Source organism: Sorghum bicolor, chromosome 3 (genome assembly GCF_000003195.3).
Source record: "Sorghum bicolor cultivar BTx623 chromosome 3, Sorghum_bicolor_NCBIv3, whole genome shotgun sequence".
NCBI classification, from domain to species: Eukaryota; Viridiplantae; Streptophyta; class Magnoliopsida; order Poales; family Poaceae; genus Sorghum; species Sorghum bicolor.
Genome location: NC_012872.2, coordinates 63,138,048 through 63,155,054, shown reverse-complemented (window position 1 = coordinate 63,155,054; position 17,007 = coordinate 63,138,048). Strand labels below are relative to the sequence as shown.

At 41.2% G+C, this 17,007-nt stretch overlaps 1 protein-coding gene and 1 pseudogene across 1 annotated transcript; both read right to left on the bottom strand.

Annotated features, from left to right (window-relative positions):
- On the bottom strand, positions 2,955-5,423 carry LOC8072091 (annotated as a pseudogene).
- On the bottom strand, positions 6,908-11,187 carry LOC8072090. The gene is made up of 4 exons (XM_002456329.2): positions 10,804-11,187; positions 8,352-8,519; positions 7,945-8,280; positions 6,908-7,805 (listed from the first exon to the last, which is right to left on the bottom strand). The coding sequence occupies exons 1-4, from the start codon at positions 10,901-10,903 to the stop codon at positions 7,213-7,215; spliced, it is 1,197 nt and encodes a 398-aa protein (XP_002456374.1). The 5' UTR covers positions 10,904-11,187; the 3' UTR covers positions 6,908-7,212.

The window sequence follows — 17,007 nt, the reverse complement described above, 5'->3', positions numbered from 1 at the left end:
CTAGCATGTTAGTCTAGTGAGAATTAATATGGAGGCTTCATTGTAGACTTCTAGTTAGAGTTTCTAGGAATTCATTTTTTCCTAGCATTATCTGTATTGAGCTAAAACCTGCTAGTCTCTTATATATACCTATCCTTACTTCTTAGGCCTTGTTTAGTTGGTGAAATTTTTTGCAAAATATTATTGTAGTACCTTCGTTTGTATTTAACAATTGTTATCTAACTACGAACTAACTAGTCTCAAAAGATTCGTCTCACATATAATTAGTTATTTTTTATCTATATTTAATATTTCATACATGTGTCAAAATATTTGATGTGACGGAGAATCTCGACCATTTTGCAAGATGAAGTTGGACCCGTTCAATCGCAAGCCGATGCGTGACGCTTCACTGTGTGATTTTTTTGCGCCGACACGTGGGCCCCTGCTCTCTCTCTCTCTCTCTTCCACATGCCTCCCCACTCCCTGTCTGTGCTACTCCATTTGCCGCTGTCTTGACCTGTACCCGACGTTGCCGCCTGCCACCACCCCATCCCTCTCTCGCGATGCTGTCACCCCGGCCCACCTCGTCAATTCTGTCGGTTCGCCCTGCCCTCTCATGCCACCACTCACCTCGTCGCTCTATGAAGACCGGTAGAGGGGCAAGTAGGCGGCGGCGCCACTAGGGGATGTTTGGTTGCTAGCTATAGTCTACCACAACTAACTTTAGGCAAGTGTGGCAAGCCACAAAAGTATGGCTAGCAAGTGTCTAAAGGAATCTTGCTACACTTTTTAACTCTATGACATGTAGAGTCCAAAAGAATCATGCCTAAACTTAATTGTCAACCAAATAATTACCAACTTTATCAAACTTGCCTAAAGTAAAGTGTGGCAAACTATGGCTAGCAACCAAACAACCTAGATCTTCTCCTCGGCATGAGGAGCACGCGCTGAGTACGAACTCCTTGGTTACAACCTTCCGCGAAGGATGTGGTGAGTCTCCTTCAAATCCCGAAATCCCTGAACCACATATTTCTCCATGTCCTGTTGCTCGATTTGAAATCCCTTAGGGCACGTTCGATTCGCATGGGATCGAGTCCTGGAACTGATCTAATGATGTTGTATTTTATAAAACCAAGCATCACCGGAACAGTTATGGCCAGAAATGAGCCTAGCCGAATGGGCCCTTAGAAAGATTACAGGTTGTAGGCACAGCCATCAGTTTCCCATGCTACCAACACAAACGAGCATACTCCTCTCAAAAAACACACACACACACACACAAACGAGCATACGGATGGCTTTGGCACAAGTATGCAGTACCGCACACCTGAGCGGCAGACTTCAGTGGCTAGTAGGAAATAGGCAAGACAGTCATGGCAGCGTGAAAATGCATAAATTAGAAAGGTTTCTCTTGATGCCCGAATATAATTATTTGTATCACGTGAACTAACCTGATAGAAATTGGCTGCAATTTTGCTTCAGGAGTTATTTATTTTGCTAAGTTGTACATTTCTGCAGGAAAATTTAATGATTCATTGCCATTGCCCTCGATTTATCCGGCAGTTTTGTAGGTTTACTCATTACTCTATCAACTTTGTTCTTTGCTTCTTCTTTATACAAAACTAGCAGCCAGATGTCTGCTTTAATGATAAGTCACTAGCAGCGAGTTATGTCCATTTTTTTTTTGAGCAAGAGTTATGTCCAAATGTTTCTGCAAATGGTTTAACTAATGTGTAGTTATAGAATAGTTGTTCCTGCAAATAGTTTGAGTATATAGAGTCAGGTTCGCTAGCCCAAACTTGCTGCATAATTAGTGCCAAAAATAAATCCATGCTTTGGACTGAAAAATGATGCTATTTTTGATCCAAGTATTTGGGAAGGAATGCACACGTTCTGTTACTTTGATGCCAAAACATATGAATTGGTTGGACTTGTGCCACCAGCAAAGCATCATAGGTAATGTATGTTCACTGACAATACATAAATAGTGTGTAGCTGGTTACTCTTGTCATAAATTAGAATGCATCAAATTAAACTTCCAATGCTAAATTTCCAACTCAAAGTGGCAATGTTGAATTTCAACTCAAAATTACAGCTCGAAATGTTTACTCATTTTCTGCATCTGGTCAAAATTACAGCTTTTCATCAAGATAGACATGTTGATATCTCACAACCCACAAGCAAGTTTATCATCTTTTTTATGGTTTTCTTGTAGATGAAATTTTAGAAAAGGAGGGCATGTAGAAGTACAAGGGATTCAGGGATATCTATGCCATTCAAACACATCACTTATATGATGTTGTACCAAAATGTTATCCTCTTATATCTTGAATGTCTTGTAGAAATATAATTTTTATCACCTGATCTATATTTTCTATGCATTTTGTCTTAAGTTTGCATCTTTGGCTTTGTAAAACTTTGATATGTGCATGTCTCGAGGTTAATGAAAGATAGATGGGAGAATTTTTTTCATGAATTTGATCTAAAAATTCTTTTATGTTTCAAGTTCAGAGTAGAGCGCATATCGATATATATATCATAAACAATAATTTCATCTGGGCTTCAACTTTTCTTTAAATTGTTTTTATGTTGTGGATAGGATTGATTAATTTGTACACTGCATTCATGTTCCTAGTTCAGACCATCGACATCACATCTACATACACCCTATGTTGGAGGGGATAATTGGGAATGGTTGATTTGATTCTCTGCATCAACTGGCTGGATCACTCCACCATATATGATTATTGTCCCGTAGCAACGCTCGCGCATTCATCTAGTTGAAACATATATAGATACCCATGCATGTGGCCCTTATTAATTAGGTGCTCTCTGGTGCTGTTATATATCCAAATTACATTTGTAAAATTACATGGAAAATTCCAACCAAAGTATGGAAGAGGATAGAGCATATACTAATTTAGTTTCATATGAAATTTAAGTTTAAACAAAATCTTGTGCAAAGAGGGGAAAAAAGATAAACCATAATATGAATAGTATTGAATTGTAGACTTATATGAACAATTGCAGCCCGCGACCAATCATAGCTTGATTTATCTTCTTTTCTTTCTTTGCACAAGTTCCTGTGTCTAAGCTACGATTTTGCATGAAGCTAGATTAGTGCATGCTCTATGTCAACCATCCATATTTTAGATGCACTTTTTGTATACGGGAGCATGGGAACACCTGATATATATATTCTAGCATTTTCAGGAGAGCTCTATTTCCTCGGTGTATCAGCATGCTCCCATGTAGTATGTGCAAAGCATATGTGTGCCCTTTCACCAGAGATATCTTCTTCACGTATGTGGCTGGCAATTTCTTTCAGGTCCTTATCTGTGAACCTCACCTTCAATGAGTCAATGTTCGCATCCAGATTTTTTATCTTCGTGGTCCCTGCTTAATTTTGTAGAATACTTTTCAGTAACCAATTGTTTCTCTACGATCGGGCGTATATTTAAACAATAAGCTTGTCTACACATAATGACACATATGAGCTAGACATCGACAGAGACTATATATCAAAGTGACTAGAAAAACCTGGCGTAACAAAAAAAAATATTGAAGTTTAAAACAAGCACATGAATTTCTAGGTCAGCAAAACAGAATATATGCAAGCCAAATTGGCATGTGGTTATATAATTATATTACCAGGTTATGTTTTCTGACAATGTTGTTCCTCTGCCAAAGCGAATTAGACCATTATAAGAGAAATGTCTATGACCAATGAAATCTACACATTTCAATCATCTCTGAGAAGTGCTCCTAATAAGGTCATCTGTTGATCCGTGCAATGCATGTATCAAGTTGAGAATTTGATGAATTATTGATAAATGTTAACTTTGGGTTAATTAAACACTGAACGTTATGCGTTTGTTACGCTTTCTAATAAAGCTGAGTGAATTGCCTTTGGTCTAAAAACACTGAGCGTTATATCAACAATTTTGGGATGGGGCTTTTGAAGGTGACCTGGTATAGGAACCACATCATCCCCTTGATGCAGAACCCAAGCTAAAGCCAACTGAGCGCAGCTGCACCGGTGCTTGTTGGCAAGGTTTTCCATCGCGAGATATATTTTCTTGTTCTTCTCCAAATTTTCTGCTACAAACCTTGGATACCCAAGCTAACAAAGCCAAAGCTGAAGAGCCTAATAAGTAGACTGATAAAAAAAATACTGAGACAAACAAAAAGAAGGAACTTGTTTCAAATAAGATAAAAACAACGTCATCGATCCATTCCATACCAGATTAGACACAGCAGGCACTTGTTCTGTGGCGCCTCTTCCGCCGAAAAACCCACGGCCGATGGGGCTGTATGAAACAATTCCAATGCCCAGTTCTCTGGACGGAGCCCACACACAGTAGAACAAATCTCATCGTTGCATGAATGATATAGAGAGTTAATGAGGTGTCGAAAGAAAAAACAGTGTTTAATTTGTGATGAACTCGATCACCTGCATAGTGGCACTATCTCAGGCTCGATGTCACGAGACCAGAGAGACCATTCCATCTGCACCGCGGAGATTGGGTGCACGGCGTGCGCGCGCCGTATCGTGTCGGGGCTCGCCTCCGACAGCCCAATGTACCTGACCTTCCCCTCCTCCACCAGCTTCTTGAGCTCACCAATCTGCACCAATTAATAATCTCTTTTTTATGAGAGACGATGATATGCTAGCGGAATATAATGTGCAAGCTAGGCTGGTGATGTACCGTGTCCTCGATGGGCACGGTGGTGTCGACGCGGTGCTGGTAGTAGAGGTCGATGTAATCCAGACCGAGGCGGTGCAGGCTGGCCTCGCAGCAGGCGCGCACGTACTCCGGCCGGCCGCAGACGCCCCACGAGGAGCCGCCGGCGGCACGCTCCCGCCGCAACCCAAACTTGGTGGCCACCTGCACCTGCTCTCGCGGCAGCAGCTTCAGCGCCTGCATATGAAAACACACAGCAGGGGCAATATTTATGGCTCTCGATCAAGCCAGCCATGAAAATGAAACCAAGAAAAAAAAAAAGCAAAGGATCGGAGAAACAAGAGACGTACGTTGCCGAGGAGTATCTCGTTGGTAAGGGGCCCGTAGTGTCGAAGAAGGTGACGCCTCGGCGGAAGGCATGCACGACTACAGCGGCGCCAGCCTCGTCGTCCAGCGGCAAGTTGTAGGCGCCCGTCAGCCCCAAGCATCCGAGACCAAGCTTGGACACCTGCATTGAACAAACAAGTCACGCACTGCGCCTGCTGGGATATATTGTAATTAACATGGATGAGTTACCTCTAATCCTTGGGTGCCGAGCTTGACGCGAGGGACCTGAGGAGCTTGTTGGTCCATGGCCTAGTGGCTGCCGTCCGGTGGAGAAGAAACGTACGTGTTGCTACTAGGAGCCTAGGAGTAGGAGCAATGGACACCAGATTCGCAGTTTTTGTCAGTTGCCTTGAGTGGCTGGCTGCGATATCATCATCTATCATCTCGTTAACGTCCATAAGAATAGGTATACCGTATACATCAGTGTAGTGGGCTTTCAGCTTCGTTTTGAAATTTCAACTACCCATTTCTATGCAAGATTTTTTGGATAAAGGAGAAAACAATATCCGACCTCTACATCCATGGATGTACACAACACATTATTACAAAGTCGCCAATTATGAAAAGAGAGAAAACCAAAAAATTTTATACATAGACTAGGACACTAGAGCAATCAAAATAAATACTTCCACCCTCTACTAAAAATCTCTAAGGCAATCATCTTTAATCTCTTGCTCATAGAAGAGAGTGTGTCCTTGGCTTGCTCGTCACGCTGCAGGTGGGCCCAGAAGCGTAACCAATACGCTACTCTGAAAATAACCTGCATGATAGAGTTAATTTTTATTTTATTAAAAATAACATCATTCCGGCAACGCCAAATAGCCCAACATGTGGCAGCCACCCCAACCCAGATCAAACCTTTGATCTTTTTATGCTGATTTATAAGCCAGGTACCAAACATATGGATGATAGAACTAGGTTGGTTCAAATTAGTAGCAAAGAAGATAATTCTCCAGATTATTTTAGCAAAAGGGCATTCCAGGAATAGGTGTTGGATGGTCTCATTACAATAAATACATTTCTGGCTGTCTTTTTAGTTTTTTCTGGCGATGTTGTCTTTGGTTAGAATGACACCCCTTTGAAGGAACCAAAGAAAGATCTTAATTTTTAGAGAAATTTTTATTTGCCATATCTTTCTATGAACGAAAGATGGTTGTATATCAATGAGATGGAGATATATTGAACGGACAAAAAATAACCCCGATTTGGTTAAACTCCATTTGAAGTAGTCCGAACCTTCCACCAATTGAACATAAGAAATCGTTGCTACTAGGTGGAGCCACTCTATAAGCTTATTATCCACCAGAGCCCTCCTAAAAGAGATGTTAAGAGGAGTTATGGACATCACTTTAGATACAGTTGCATGGAGATCACGCACTATATTATATAAGGAAGGGTATTTAGCTTTTAGAGACTTGTTCCCTACCCATATATCATCCCATATGTGGCTCATATTAGCACTGCAGACATATGCTAGCAATAGTAAGGTGATACTTAATTATTTTCCATGTATAGTGTCATTCCTTTATCCTCAGAAGGTATATAAACATATCTCAGTGCGGCTTTGCCTGCCGTTGGGAGTATATAAGCACTTGTTTCGTCCATTTCCATGACATCATGATCTATATAAAGAAGGATAACAATATTTATGACACCAAATTTATAAAGAAGGATAACAATATTTATGACACCAAATGAACCCGTTACGAAAATATATTTCGTTTTGTATCGATACTAACTTGGTGTCATAAATCTTGATGTTCTTTTCTATAAATTCAATCAAAATTTTTAAAAAAACATCACTTAAGACAACTATAGAAAATGATTTATTCAAGAACAGAGGGGCTACGAGATAAGAACAATTGCTGTTGTACTTTACTCTTTTCTAATATATTGAAGAGATGAACTTAGAACAATTCTGACATCTCATATAGCTAGGGCAAACAAACCATACAATCCCATATAATTGCAAGTTACTTCGGAAATCACAAATGAAGTAACACAAGCAATAACATGTAGGTTCTGGTAGCTTTTTAGCCTAAGCTCATACCACTCAGCAAACTTCAAGCTTACTACCAAAACTAGCAGCCACCTCCAACTAACAGAATAGTTATACATCCATACTTCCCAAGACCACAGGCACTGAGGCATTCAGATTTCAGAAGAGCACCATGCCAGCGAGACCAACAATGCCAAGAACGAGTCCAATACTTGCCTTCAACCCAGCCGCTGCGTTCAAGCCCCATACCCGGACATCGTCGATCACCGGCCCACACAGAGAGCTGTGGTCGTCACTCCTCGTGTTGTAGTACACGCTGTAGAATGCCACACGTGTTCTCTCAGCACGTGCAGTGAACGTCACATTCGCAGCCTGGCTGGTGGCGTTGCCTATTGGGGAGTAGTGGAAGTTCTGGGCCTGATCCCCGGCGAACGCCATGATGGCCATTGGTGGTTGGCACGAGTCCCCTGCCGTGCCCAGTGTGAACGTCAGGCTGTAAACCTTCTGAGGGGTCGTCTCAACCATCTGGGAGATGATACCCTCCTTGCCTGACAGAAGCTCAATGGCACGCTTCCCCTGGGGAACCTTGTACTCATCAGAGTCAATGTAGCGGACAGCGCGGTTTGACTCGATCATCCAACCAGGTATGGCAGATGTCTGCTCGTCAAGGTTAGTTGGGAGCAGCACGCCAAAGCTCGTGTTCGGGAACATCCATGGACCCTCCTCAAAGTCTCCATTCAGCACCACGTTATCTGTTGACAACAGGAAACATCTCATAACCTAAGAAATGAGCTAGAACACTTCAGATTGTACAAGACTTACTAAATTAATCATAACACACATCTGGAAATGAAATTGCATTTTTGTGTTAACTTCTAACAAGTCCCATACCCTTCGGTTTGTCCGGAGTGAAGAGCTTCTTGACGGCAACGTTGTCTAGGATAGGACCACAAGTTGGATCATCCTCCATGCCAGGGTTCATGAATTGAAGATGTGCCTGCTCTTCCGTCGCCTGAAAAGCCAGTGCATACGCGTCCCAGCCTTCTATGTTGTACAATGTCTGCAAGTCTACTGTCTGGGATATGCCACCTAGCACAGAAACATTCAGTGACTCCAGTTGCGCACATGTCCGGGCAGCGCTGAATGTGATAGCATATTCCGAGCCCTTCTCAACGTCCACCACCTGACCAACACTAGCATCATTCCCTAGCCTTACAGCATGGTCCCCTGCCACGGAAATACAGATGTTTAAGCACAACTATTGGGGAAAAAAAGAGACAAGAACTCCGAGGGGATACCCTGTGGAACAATCAGGATCATGCCACCCTGGTGCTGGCCTGCTGAAATGAGCTCAACCGTGCCATTGATCGTCCAACCAGGGATTGACGATGCACCCTCAGCAACAGACGCAGATTTTACAAAACCACCGGCTGGTGCTGTCTCAAAGTCGCCATTGCTGAGCAGGCCTGTAGTGCAAGAAGCCAAGAAATCACTACTCATTGTAAATGTAAATTTAGTAATAATTTCACTACAATCACACTACTGCTGCTCCTCAAAACACTTCTCGGCCTAACATAGAAAACAATATTATCACAAAGAGCACTTAATATCTGCTCCATGATTTGCATACCTTTGCCATGAAGATACTAGCTGGTAGAGCAAATTAAGAAGAGACTAGCTTTGCATTTGTTGCATAGGATGGATATTAAGTTTGACCAGTGAAATCTAGTATGCTAAGTGCATGGTAGTATCACAGTGAATAAACGAATTTACAGTCCGCAAAGAATTAAATGACACTGAATAGACCCAGCCAAGTGCATGGTAGTATCACAGTGAGGAAACCCAACACAGAATTAAATGACACTGAATAGACCCAGCCAAGTGCATGGTAGTATCACAGTGAGGAAACCCAACACAGATCTCATCTAGGGTATTCTTACTGGGACTATTCTGTGCTCATTATATGTAACTTCAGATGAAACAAACAATAACAACAGAGTTTGGGAAGGTTAATTTGCAGAGCAGATACAACTGTCCTTAAACAGGAATGAGAAAAGTACAGTCTCAGGAAAATGGAGAAAAACAGTTAAACTAAACAAAGCCCTCATAGTAATCATTTTTCAACGGCTACTCAGAAGTGCCTACCGGCAAAACACTAGGAAAACATGTCCAACTTTTTCTATTGTACCTCCAATGCAGTTCATCGGGGTACTACTACTAGACCACTTTACTATGCTTCATTGTTCTCACAAGGACAGCCATGTGACTATGCACATCGATCTTATGGGGTGAGGCCGTGAAAGTGAAACATCTACCAACCAACCCCCCCACTGGTACCCCATGAGTGGTCCAAACTCCAGACCTAAATGTCTGGAGACCATAGATCATGGTGTGAATATGGGGAGGTGATGAAGGTACGGACATAAATAGATAGGCATGGACCTCTACAGCACGGTCACCCTCTGAGCAACCTATTTGACTCTCGCGAGAGGGTTCAATGAGCACTCTGCAGTATGCAAGGTCAGCTGTGCCTTGCTGTTCCGTCTGGATCTGAGTTTACTACACCAGCCACGATTTCTTTTTGACTTTGTTCTGACCTCGTCCTTTGTGGTGGTGCCATAAACACCTATTAAAACTGAGTAGGTGCGTGTTTCAATTTCAATAAAATAGAAAAACCCATGGAATTATCTGTGTAAACTACGTGGTGTTTTGTCAAGATAAGGTTCTTTTTTTTTGCATTGTTTTACATCCAACAGAACTTCTTTCTCAATTTGCAAGGCAGCTCACTTGACGGTTACTAGTCATTTTCAAACACAAAATGCATCACATGATTCACATCAGCAAGAACAAGCTCATGCAGCATAACGGGGAGAGAGGAAAGAGTTGGTACATTTCCGTTTTGGGGCAGAGCTGTCACAAGCAACAGGGCGCCCCAAATATTTTCAGCTCAGCAGTTCACATTTTTTTGTCTGAACTGACTAACTGAGGTATGAGTTCCGAGGATATATAGGGCTTGTTTAGTTCCCAGGACGAAAGCATGAAACATTAAATAGAGATAAAAAATAACTAATAATTACACAGTTTGTCTATAATTTATGAGACGAATCTTTTGAGCCTAGTTAGTCTCTATGTATAGACAATAATTGCCAAATACAATCGAAAGTAATAGTCGAACCCAAAAATTTTCCCAAACTAGACGAGGCCATAGTAATGACTAATGAGCATAACTACACTGTTTGAAGCTACCTAGTATCTGGTTGATCCTCCCTGCCTATGAGCAAATATTTAGAAAGAAGTTGCTACTGTACTTAGAAAGGAGGAGGAGCCTCGCTTTGCAGTTTGCACAGCTCCTCCCCCTTTCTCGCCAGTGCAAATATGTGTGCTCCAACCAAATGCACAAAGCTACGTTCTTGTACTACAACAGACATCGCACCACACCAAACAGGCACACACTGGTGCTAACACTACTTTTCCGCTACCCTCCTAAAACTTTTTGCTCGTAAGCTCAGCAGTGCTAAGAAGAGGAAGGAGCTGAAATCCTATTTTCCTCAGCGCCAGTGAGATCTGATGCAGAGGCATCAGAAGAAAGCCGCCCTCGACTCAGAAGCTCTAGCTGAAGATTTCACAACGATGCGAATCGAGCCGCCTCCAAATTAGCGGTTGCGGCAGTAATGAACACATTTAAGAGCAGAGCAAGCAATCGGAGAAGAGAAGAAAAGAGAAGAGAAGAGAAGGGAGCAGAGACTATACCATCCTCCACCGGAGCCGCCGAGGCCGGCCGGGCGGGCGCCGCCAGGAGGAGAAGCAGAGCCAGCAATGCGAGCCTCTTCCTCGCCGAATCTGGCTCCATCTCCTAAACCCTCCCCTCCGCGCTCCCTCGCAGCTCAGCTCCCTCCGACCCAGAGCACAAGCTGCAGGGGACGCCGGGACAGCCGGACGGGCGAGGGGGGGGCGCGAGACGGGGAAGTGGGAGAGTGGCAGCGGGGAGACAACAGACAAGCGGCCACTGCGCTCAAGTGCTCAGCGCGACAACCCTGGCTGCTACCGAGCGGTGCCGCGTCCTCCTCTCGGCTAGACGGCTCGTCTGGTGGTGGGTTGGAGCTGGAGGCAGCCCGCGCTCTGCTCTGCCCGTCCCCTGCCCACGCCCTGCTTTTTATGGGGTCACACGCTGATGGCGATTCCCTTTTCCTTTGGCACTTTGCTGGCCACTCTCTTCCGGCTCCCCACTATTCTACCATTTTCACAGGGCCCCTGTCTCCGGCTCTGCCTGCGTGAGAATTGTGGGAACAGTGGTCAATACTACTAGTGCGGCTCTAGAGTGCGCGCGCCTGCCTTTCGCTTTTTGCAGCCGTTTGGGTACCATGTATCATCGAGTAGAGCGAGGTCTTTTCCCCGATAATTACTGGCCCTTGTTCAGTTGTAAAAAATTTTACAAAATAGAAATAGTACCACTTTCGTTTATATTTGATAAATATTGTCCAATTATGAACTAACTAGTTTTAAAAGATTCGTCTCGTCAATTCCGACCAAACTGTACAATTAGTTTTACTTTTATCTATATTTAATACTATATACATGTGTTTAAGATTCGATGTGATGAGAAATCTGAAAAATTTTGCAATTTTTTTTTGGAACTAAGGCCTGGTTTAGTTCATGAATTTTTTTTTAGATTTCGTTGCTGTAGCACTTTCGTTTGTTTGTAGTAAATATTGTCCAATCATAGACTAACTAGAGTCAAAAGATTTGTCTCGTGATTTAAAGGCAAACAGTGTAATTAGTTTTTGTTTTCGTCTATATTTAATGCTTCATGCATGTGCCGTAAAATTCGATGTGATGAGGAATCTTGTAAAATTTTAGGAACTAAACAAGGTCTAAACAAGGCCTGGGAACTTTTTTTTTCACCTCCTTCCTTTCCCGGCTCTTTTGTGCTCTTCGTGTGGACACGATGTTGGACAGTTGGAGTATGAATATGATTGTACGACGCACGACGAGTTTATGAAACTCATGACAATGCAATGCAAGCTGATAAGGGCACTCTCAATACACAAATTATTATGGTTTCTATAGATATTAATTATAGTATCATCTAAGTATTTTACTAATGTGGTAAGAGAGTTATTGAAAAGAGAGAGCAAAAATCATAGAAACTGGGTCTAAGTTAGAAACCATGTCTACACAATATGATTGGCTAAGAATGTAGAGAGAATGAATGTGATTGTATACAAAAATATTATATAAAAACTATCTATTGAGATCATAGTTCTATATATAGTGTTTATAAAAATTAATAAATATAGAAATTACATATAGTTTTCTAATATTAGGAGTGGCCTAAGGCCGTGTCCGTATATGGCGCAATGCATTCACTTTAGTCAAGTGGTTGGGGGCAAAGCGGCTGAAAACTATCAGCATCTCCAAAAGCGAGAGTAATTAAGAGCAAACAAGTGAAGATGCCGGCGATTCCGTATATATCCAATCTATGGCGCGGCATCCATCACCATTTTTCATCATGCTGCTGTGCTCCACACAGAACATGCAACACTTGTGGCCAAGTCGTACCAGTACTCAAGCACAAGGCAGCAGTGTACAGTGTTACTGTACGGTTTCACATACCAACACGTCATTGAGATTGAAATGAAACCATCTATAAAATAACCCTAGCAATGGAGCATTTCACTTTGTTGTTTCCAAGGCTAAGCAAAGTATTTAATTGCTGCAAAATTATTAGATCACATACAAGATGGTGAAACGATTTGGCTCTCAATGGGGATTTCATCTCGTTTCACCGCGTGGAAAACAACGCCTGTGGAGTTTCACCATGGTATTACTTCCTTCTCTCTCCTCTTCGTTTCATGCAGAAAATGCAGTTTTGTTAACATGGCGCTCTTGCATGACATCTTGATGAAACCTCACTGAGATGCTTCTAATCCCAAATCTTTTTTTTTATGAAACCTTATTCCAAAATCTAGTTACTAGTTTAGTATCATAACCTCAGAGAGGTTAGGGCACTGATGACACAGCTTAATCAATCATCGGACAGGCCAAGTTAAGGGCCTTTGTCCAACATCTGGGAGCTCGGGCAGGCCGTGTCGCCGAGCACTCGCTCGCTTCGCTCACACCAGCTCCTATTACGATGTGGTTTGGACTCGGATACCCAAGACAGGAGGAGACCGGCGGAGGGACTCACGAGCTGGCACGATTTTCTTGCTGTTCTCACTTGTCACCTATAGAGAGTAGTGAAAACTCCCGCGCCACTGCGGCCTTGTTTAGGCTTTGTTTAGTTCAAAAAAATTTGCAAAATTTTTCAGATTCGCGTCACATCAAATCTTTAGACGCATGCATGCAGTATTAAATATAGATGAAAATATAAACTAATTACACAGTTTGGTCGGAATTGACGAGACGAATCTTTTGAGCCTAGTTAGTCTATGATTGAACAATATTTGTCAAATCCAAATGAAATTACTACAACATCGATTTCTCAAAAAAATTTGGAACTAAACAAGGCCTTAGTTGGGAAAAAATGTGCAAAATAGACACTATATTATTTTCGTTTGTATTTTACAAATATTGTTTGATTATGGACTATTAGAATCAAAAGATTCGTCTCACAAATTATAAATAAATTGTATAATTAGTTATTTTTTAATTTATATTTAATATTTTATGTATATACCATAAAATTTAATATGACAAAAAATCTAAAAAAAATTGTAAAATTTGTGAGGTACAAGGCCGCATTTTGCTGCTACAAGGGTCCAAAGCCATGAAAGCGCGTAGCCGTACTCACAAACTCGGGTCTTGTTTAGTTTCGGAAAAGTAAAAAGTTTTCGATACTGTAGTATTTCGTTTGTTTGTGACAAATATTATCCAATCATGGATTAACTAGGATCAAAAGATTCGTCTCGTGATTTACAGATAAACTGTGCAATTAGTTATTCTTTTTATCTATATTTAATACTTCATGCATGTGCCGCAAGATTCGATGTGACAGGGAATCTTGTAGCATTTTCGTTTTTGTTTGAAAAAAATTGTCTAATTATGGAGTAACTAGGCTTAAAAGATTCGTCTCGTGATTTACAGGTAAACTGTGCAATTAGTTATTCTTTTTATCTATATTTAATACTTCATGCATGTGCCGCAAGATTCGATGTGACAGGGAATCTTGTAAAGTTTTGGATTTTTTGATGTATCTAAATAAGACCTTATATTTTTTTTATGGCTGTGGGCGCGGGAGACGAAGCATCAGGGGCAGCAGTGTCCACATCTTTGCATGGAGGCTAAAACGACTTCCTTTACTCAATTCTCTCCCATAGCCAAAACGACCTCTAATTGCAATATGGAGAGAGTATGTAATTAGTTTTTGTTTTCATCTATATTTAAAGTTTCATACATGTACAGTAAATTTTGATGTGACGAAAAATCTTAAAAAAGTTTTTGGTTTTTTTACAACTAAACAAGGCCTAGCGTGCCATGGACAAGTACTCCTAGGTGACTAGGTCAAGCCAGGGCAGATGGCAGCTCCATGCCTCCATCCATTCCAGTTCCCGGCAACGGCAATGATACCTATCGGATCCGTCCAACCATAGGATCCATGCCAGGGTCACATGATCTCCATCGTACTCTCGGGCGGCGGTCGAGTTGGCGTTGGCGAGCGTTACCGGGGTGGCGCGATAAAGGATCACGGGTTGGTTCTTTTTGGGCCTTGTTTGGTTCCTGGGCGAAATTTTTTCGCGGTACTTTAGCACTTTCGTTTGTTTGTAGTAATTATTGTCTAAATTATGGATTAACTAGGCTTAAAAGATTCGTCTCGTAAATTTCGACCAAACTGTACAATTAGTTTTTATTTTTATTTATATTTAATATTCTATGTATGTGTCTAAAGATTCGATGTGATAAGAAATCTTGAAAAAATTTTAGATTTTGGATGGAAGTAAACGAGGCCTTGGGAAAAAATCGTCTTTCGCTCGAAGTCCATAACACGAGACGGTAGTACAGCAGACGACCTTACCTTACCCGCTTTGATCGCCTTTTTATGCCCCCCAGCTGAGAAATCGGCGCTTGTTTACCACGTCCATTGATTCTCCGTCCTGCTTCGGTTGCTCTTGGCGTCCGCACCTGTTGGAGCCAACAAACTCTTGCCAAGTTGCCACGACCATGGATTAGCATGTGCTATAGTTGCCGTGCTACTGTTCTTGTGAAAACAACACGGACAATGCACAGCGCCACAGCCTGTAAAAAATCCAGTCCCGGGACTACAGTAGCATTTTCTTTCGAGGGGTCTATGAGAAATCATGCATCGTGGGCATATGTGCACAAACAAATTGTCAAGGGTCCACGATGGTCCCACAGTTTCTCTTTTTTTTTTAAGTTGGGAAGGACAGACACTTGCCCGGCTTTCCCGACACAAAGGTTTCTTCAGTTGCAAGACTACCTTTGATTTGTCCAGTGCACCTTAGTCCATTAATTATTTTCTCGATGCACCTTAATTGTCCTACCGAACTTTTCGTAAGCCTTAATAAGACTTTGTATTATTTGTTGGATTTACGTTCGTCCAAGTTAATCCACTAAACTCGATCAGTGTAGTCCTCTCGGTCAACTCGGGTTAAGTAAGGTTTCGTTTAGTTCCCAAAAAGTTTTGCTAAATATTTTAGATTCACCGTCACAATGAATCTTACGGCACATGCATATAGTATTAAATATAGACGAAAACAAAAACTAATTACACAATTTACATGTAATTTTTGAGAAATCTTTTGAGCCTACTTAGTTCATGATTGGACAATATTTGTTAGATACAAATGAAAGTGCTTGAGTACCCAAAATCTCAAAATTTTGCCAAGGCTTAAATTAACTCTGTTAATTCTTAAACATGCAACTCATGCACTTCGGCACAAAATACAACAGCATGTTACATTTATACAAACATGACTTAGACTATTTGGAATGCATAATAGTTGATATTTTTCATGAACTTAATCAAACTTACGATAGTTTGACACTGTAGCACTTTCGTTTGTATTTGACAAATATTGTTCAATTATGTACTAACTAGGCTCAAAAGATTCGTCTCGCGATTTACAGGTAAATTGTGTAATTAGTTGTTTTTTATCTACATTTAGTGTTTCATGCATGTGCCACAAAATTTGATATGACGGGAAATCTCAAAAACTTTTTGAATTTTGGTGGGAACTAAACAAGGCCTAAGATACACTTTTTTAAAAAATGCAGAGAGTACATGACAACAGCTAGCTTATGATAAGGCCAGTCTCAGTGGGGTTTCACCAGGATGTCATGCATATTTATTAGAGCGCTATGTCAGCAAAGCTATACTTTTTGCATGAAACAGATAGGAGAGAGAAGGAAGTAGTTTCACCATGGTGAAACCCCGCGGGCGTTGTTTCCCATACGGTGAAACAGGATGAAATCCCCACTGAGGCTAAATAGTTTCACCATCTTGCATGTGATCCGATTATTTTGTAGTAATTAAATGCTTTGCTTAGCCTTGGAAACAACAAAGTGAAAATGCTTCATTCTGGGGATATTTCATAGATGGTTTCATTTCAATCTTGATGACATGTTGGCATGTGAAACCGTAGAGTAATACTGTCCATTGAGACTGGCCTAAGATAAGCTACCAAAATTGGCTATTTGAATCAGAGCTTATGAAACAACTTTGTAACTCTTCAAAAAATACCTTTGTATATAAGCTCTCACCAAAATAAAGGTTTTATCTTTATATTTTTTTATTTATTTGGCTGAATCTTTAAAAATTCATAAAATAAAAAATTTAATTTTATTGGACTTCACATGATTTTATATATCAACATATAATATGGGTATGCTTTAGTTCGACAAAATAATTATAGCAGCTGCAACTATAAGTTATTTCAATTAATTACAGAAAAGCATAGATCTAAAGCTACAACAAAAATTGTGTACTGATGTGTACCA

Excerpts from the sequence above, each read along its gene's own strand:
- LOC8072090 (XM_002456329.2), bottom strand. The coding sequence starts at position 10,903 with ATGGAGCCAGATTCGGCGAGGAAGAGGCTCGCATTGCTGGCTCTGCTT. Across the intron at positions 8,281-8,351 it reads GATCCTGATTGTTCCACAGG|GGGACCATGCTGTAAGGCTA; the intron begins GTATCCCCTCGG and ends TTTCCGTGGCAG. Across the intron at positions 7,806-7,944 it reads CACTCCGGACAAACCGAAGG|ATAACGTGGTGCTGAATGGA; the intron begins GTATGGGACTTG and ends TGTTGTCAACAG.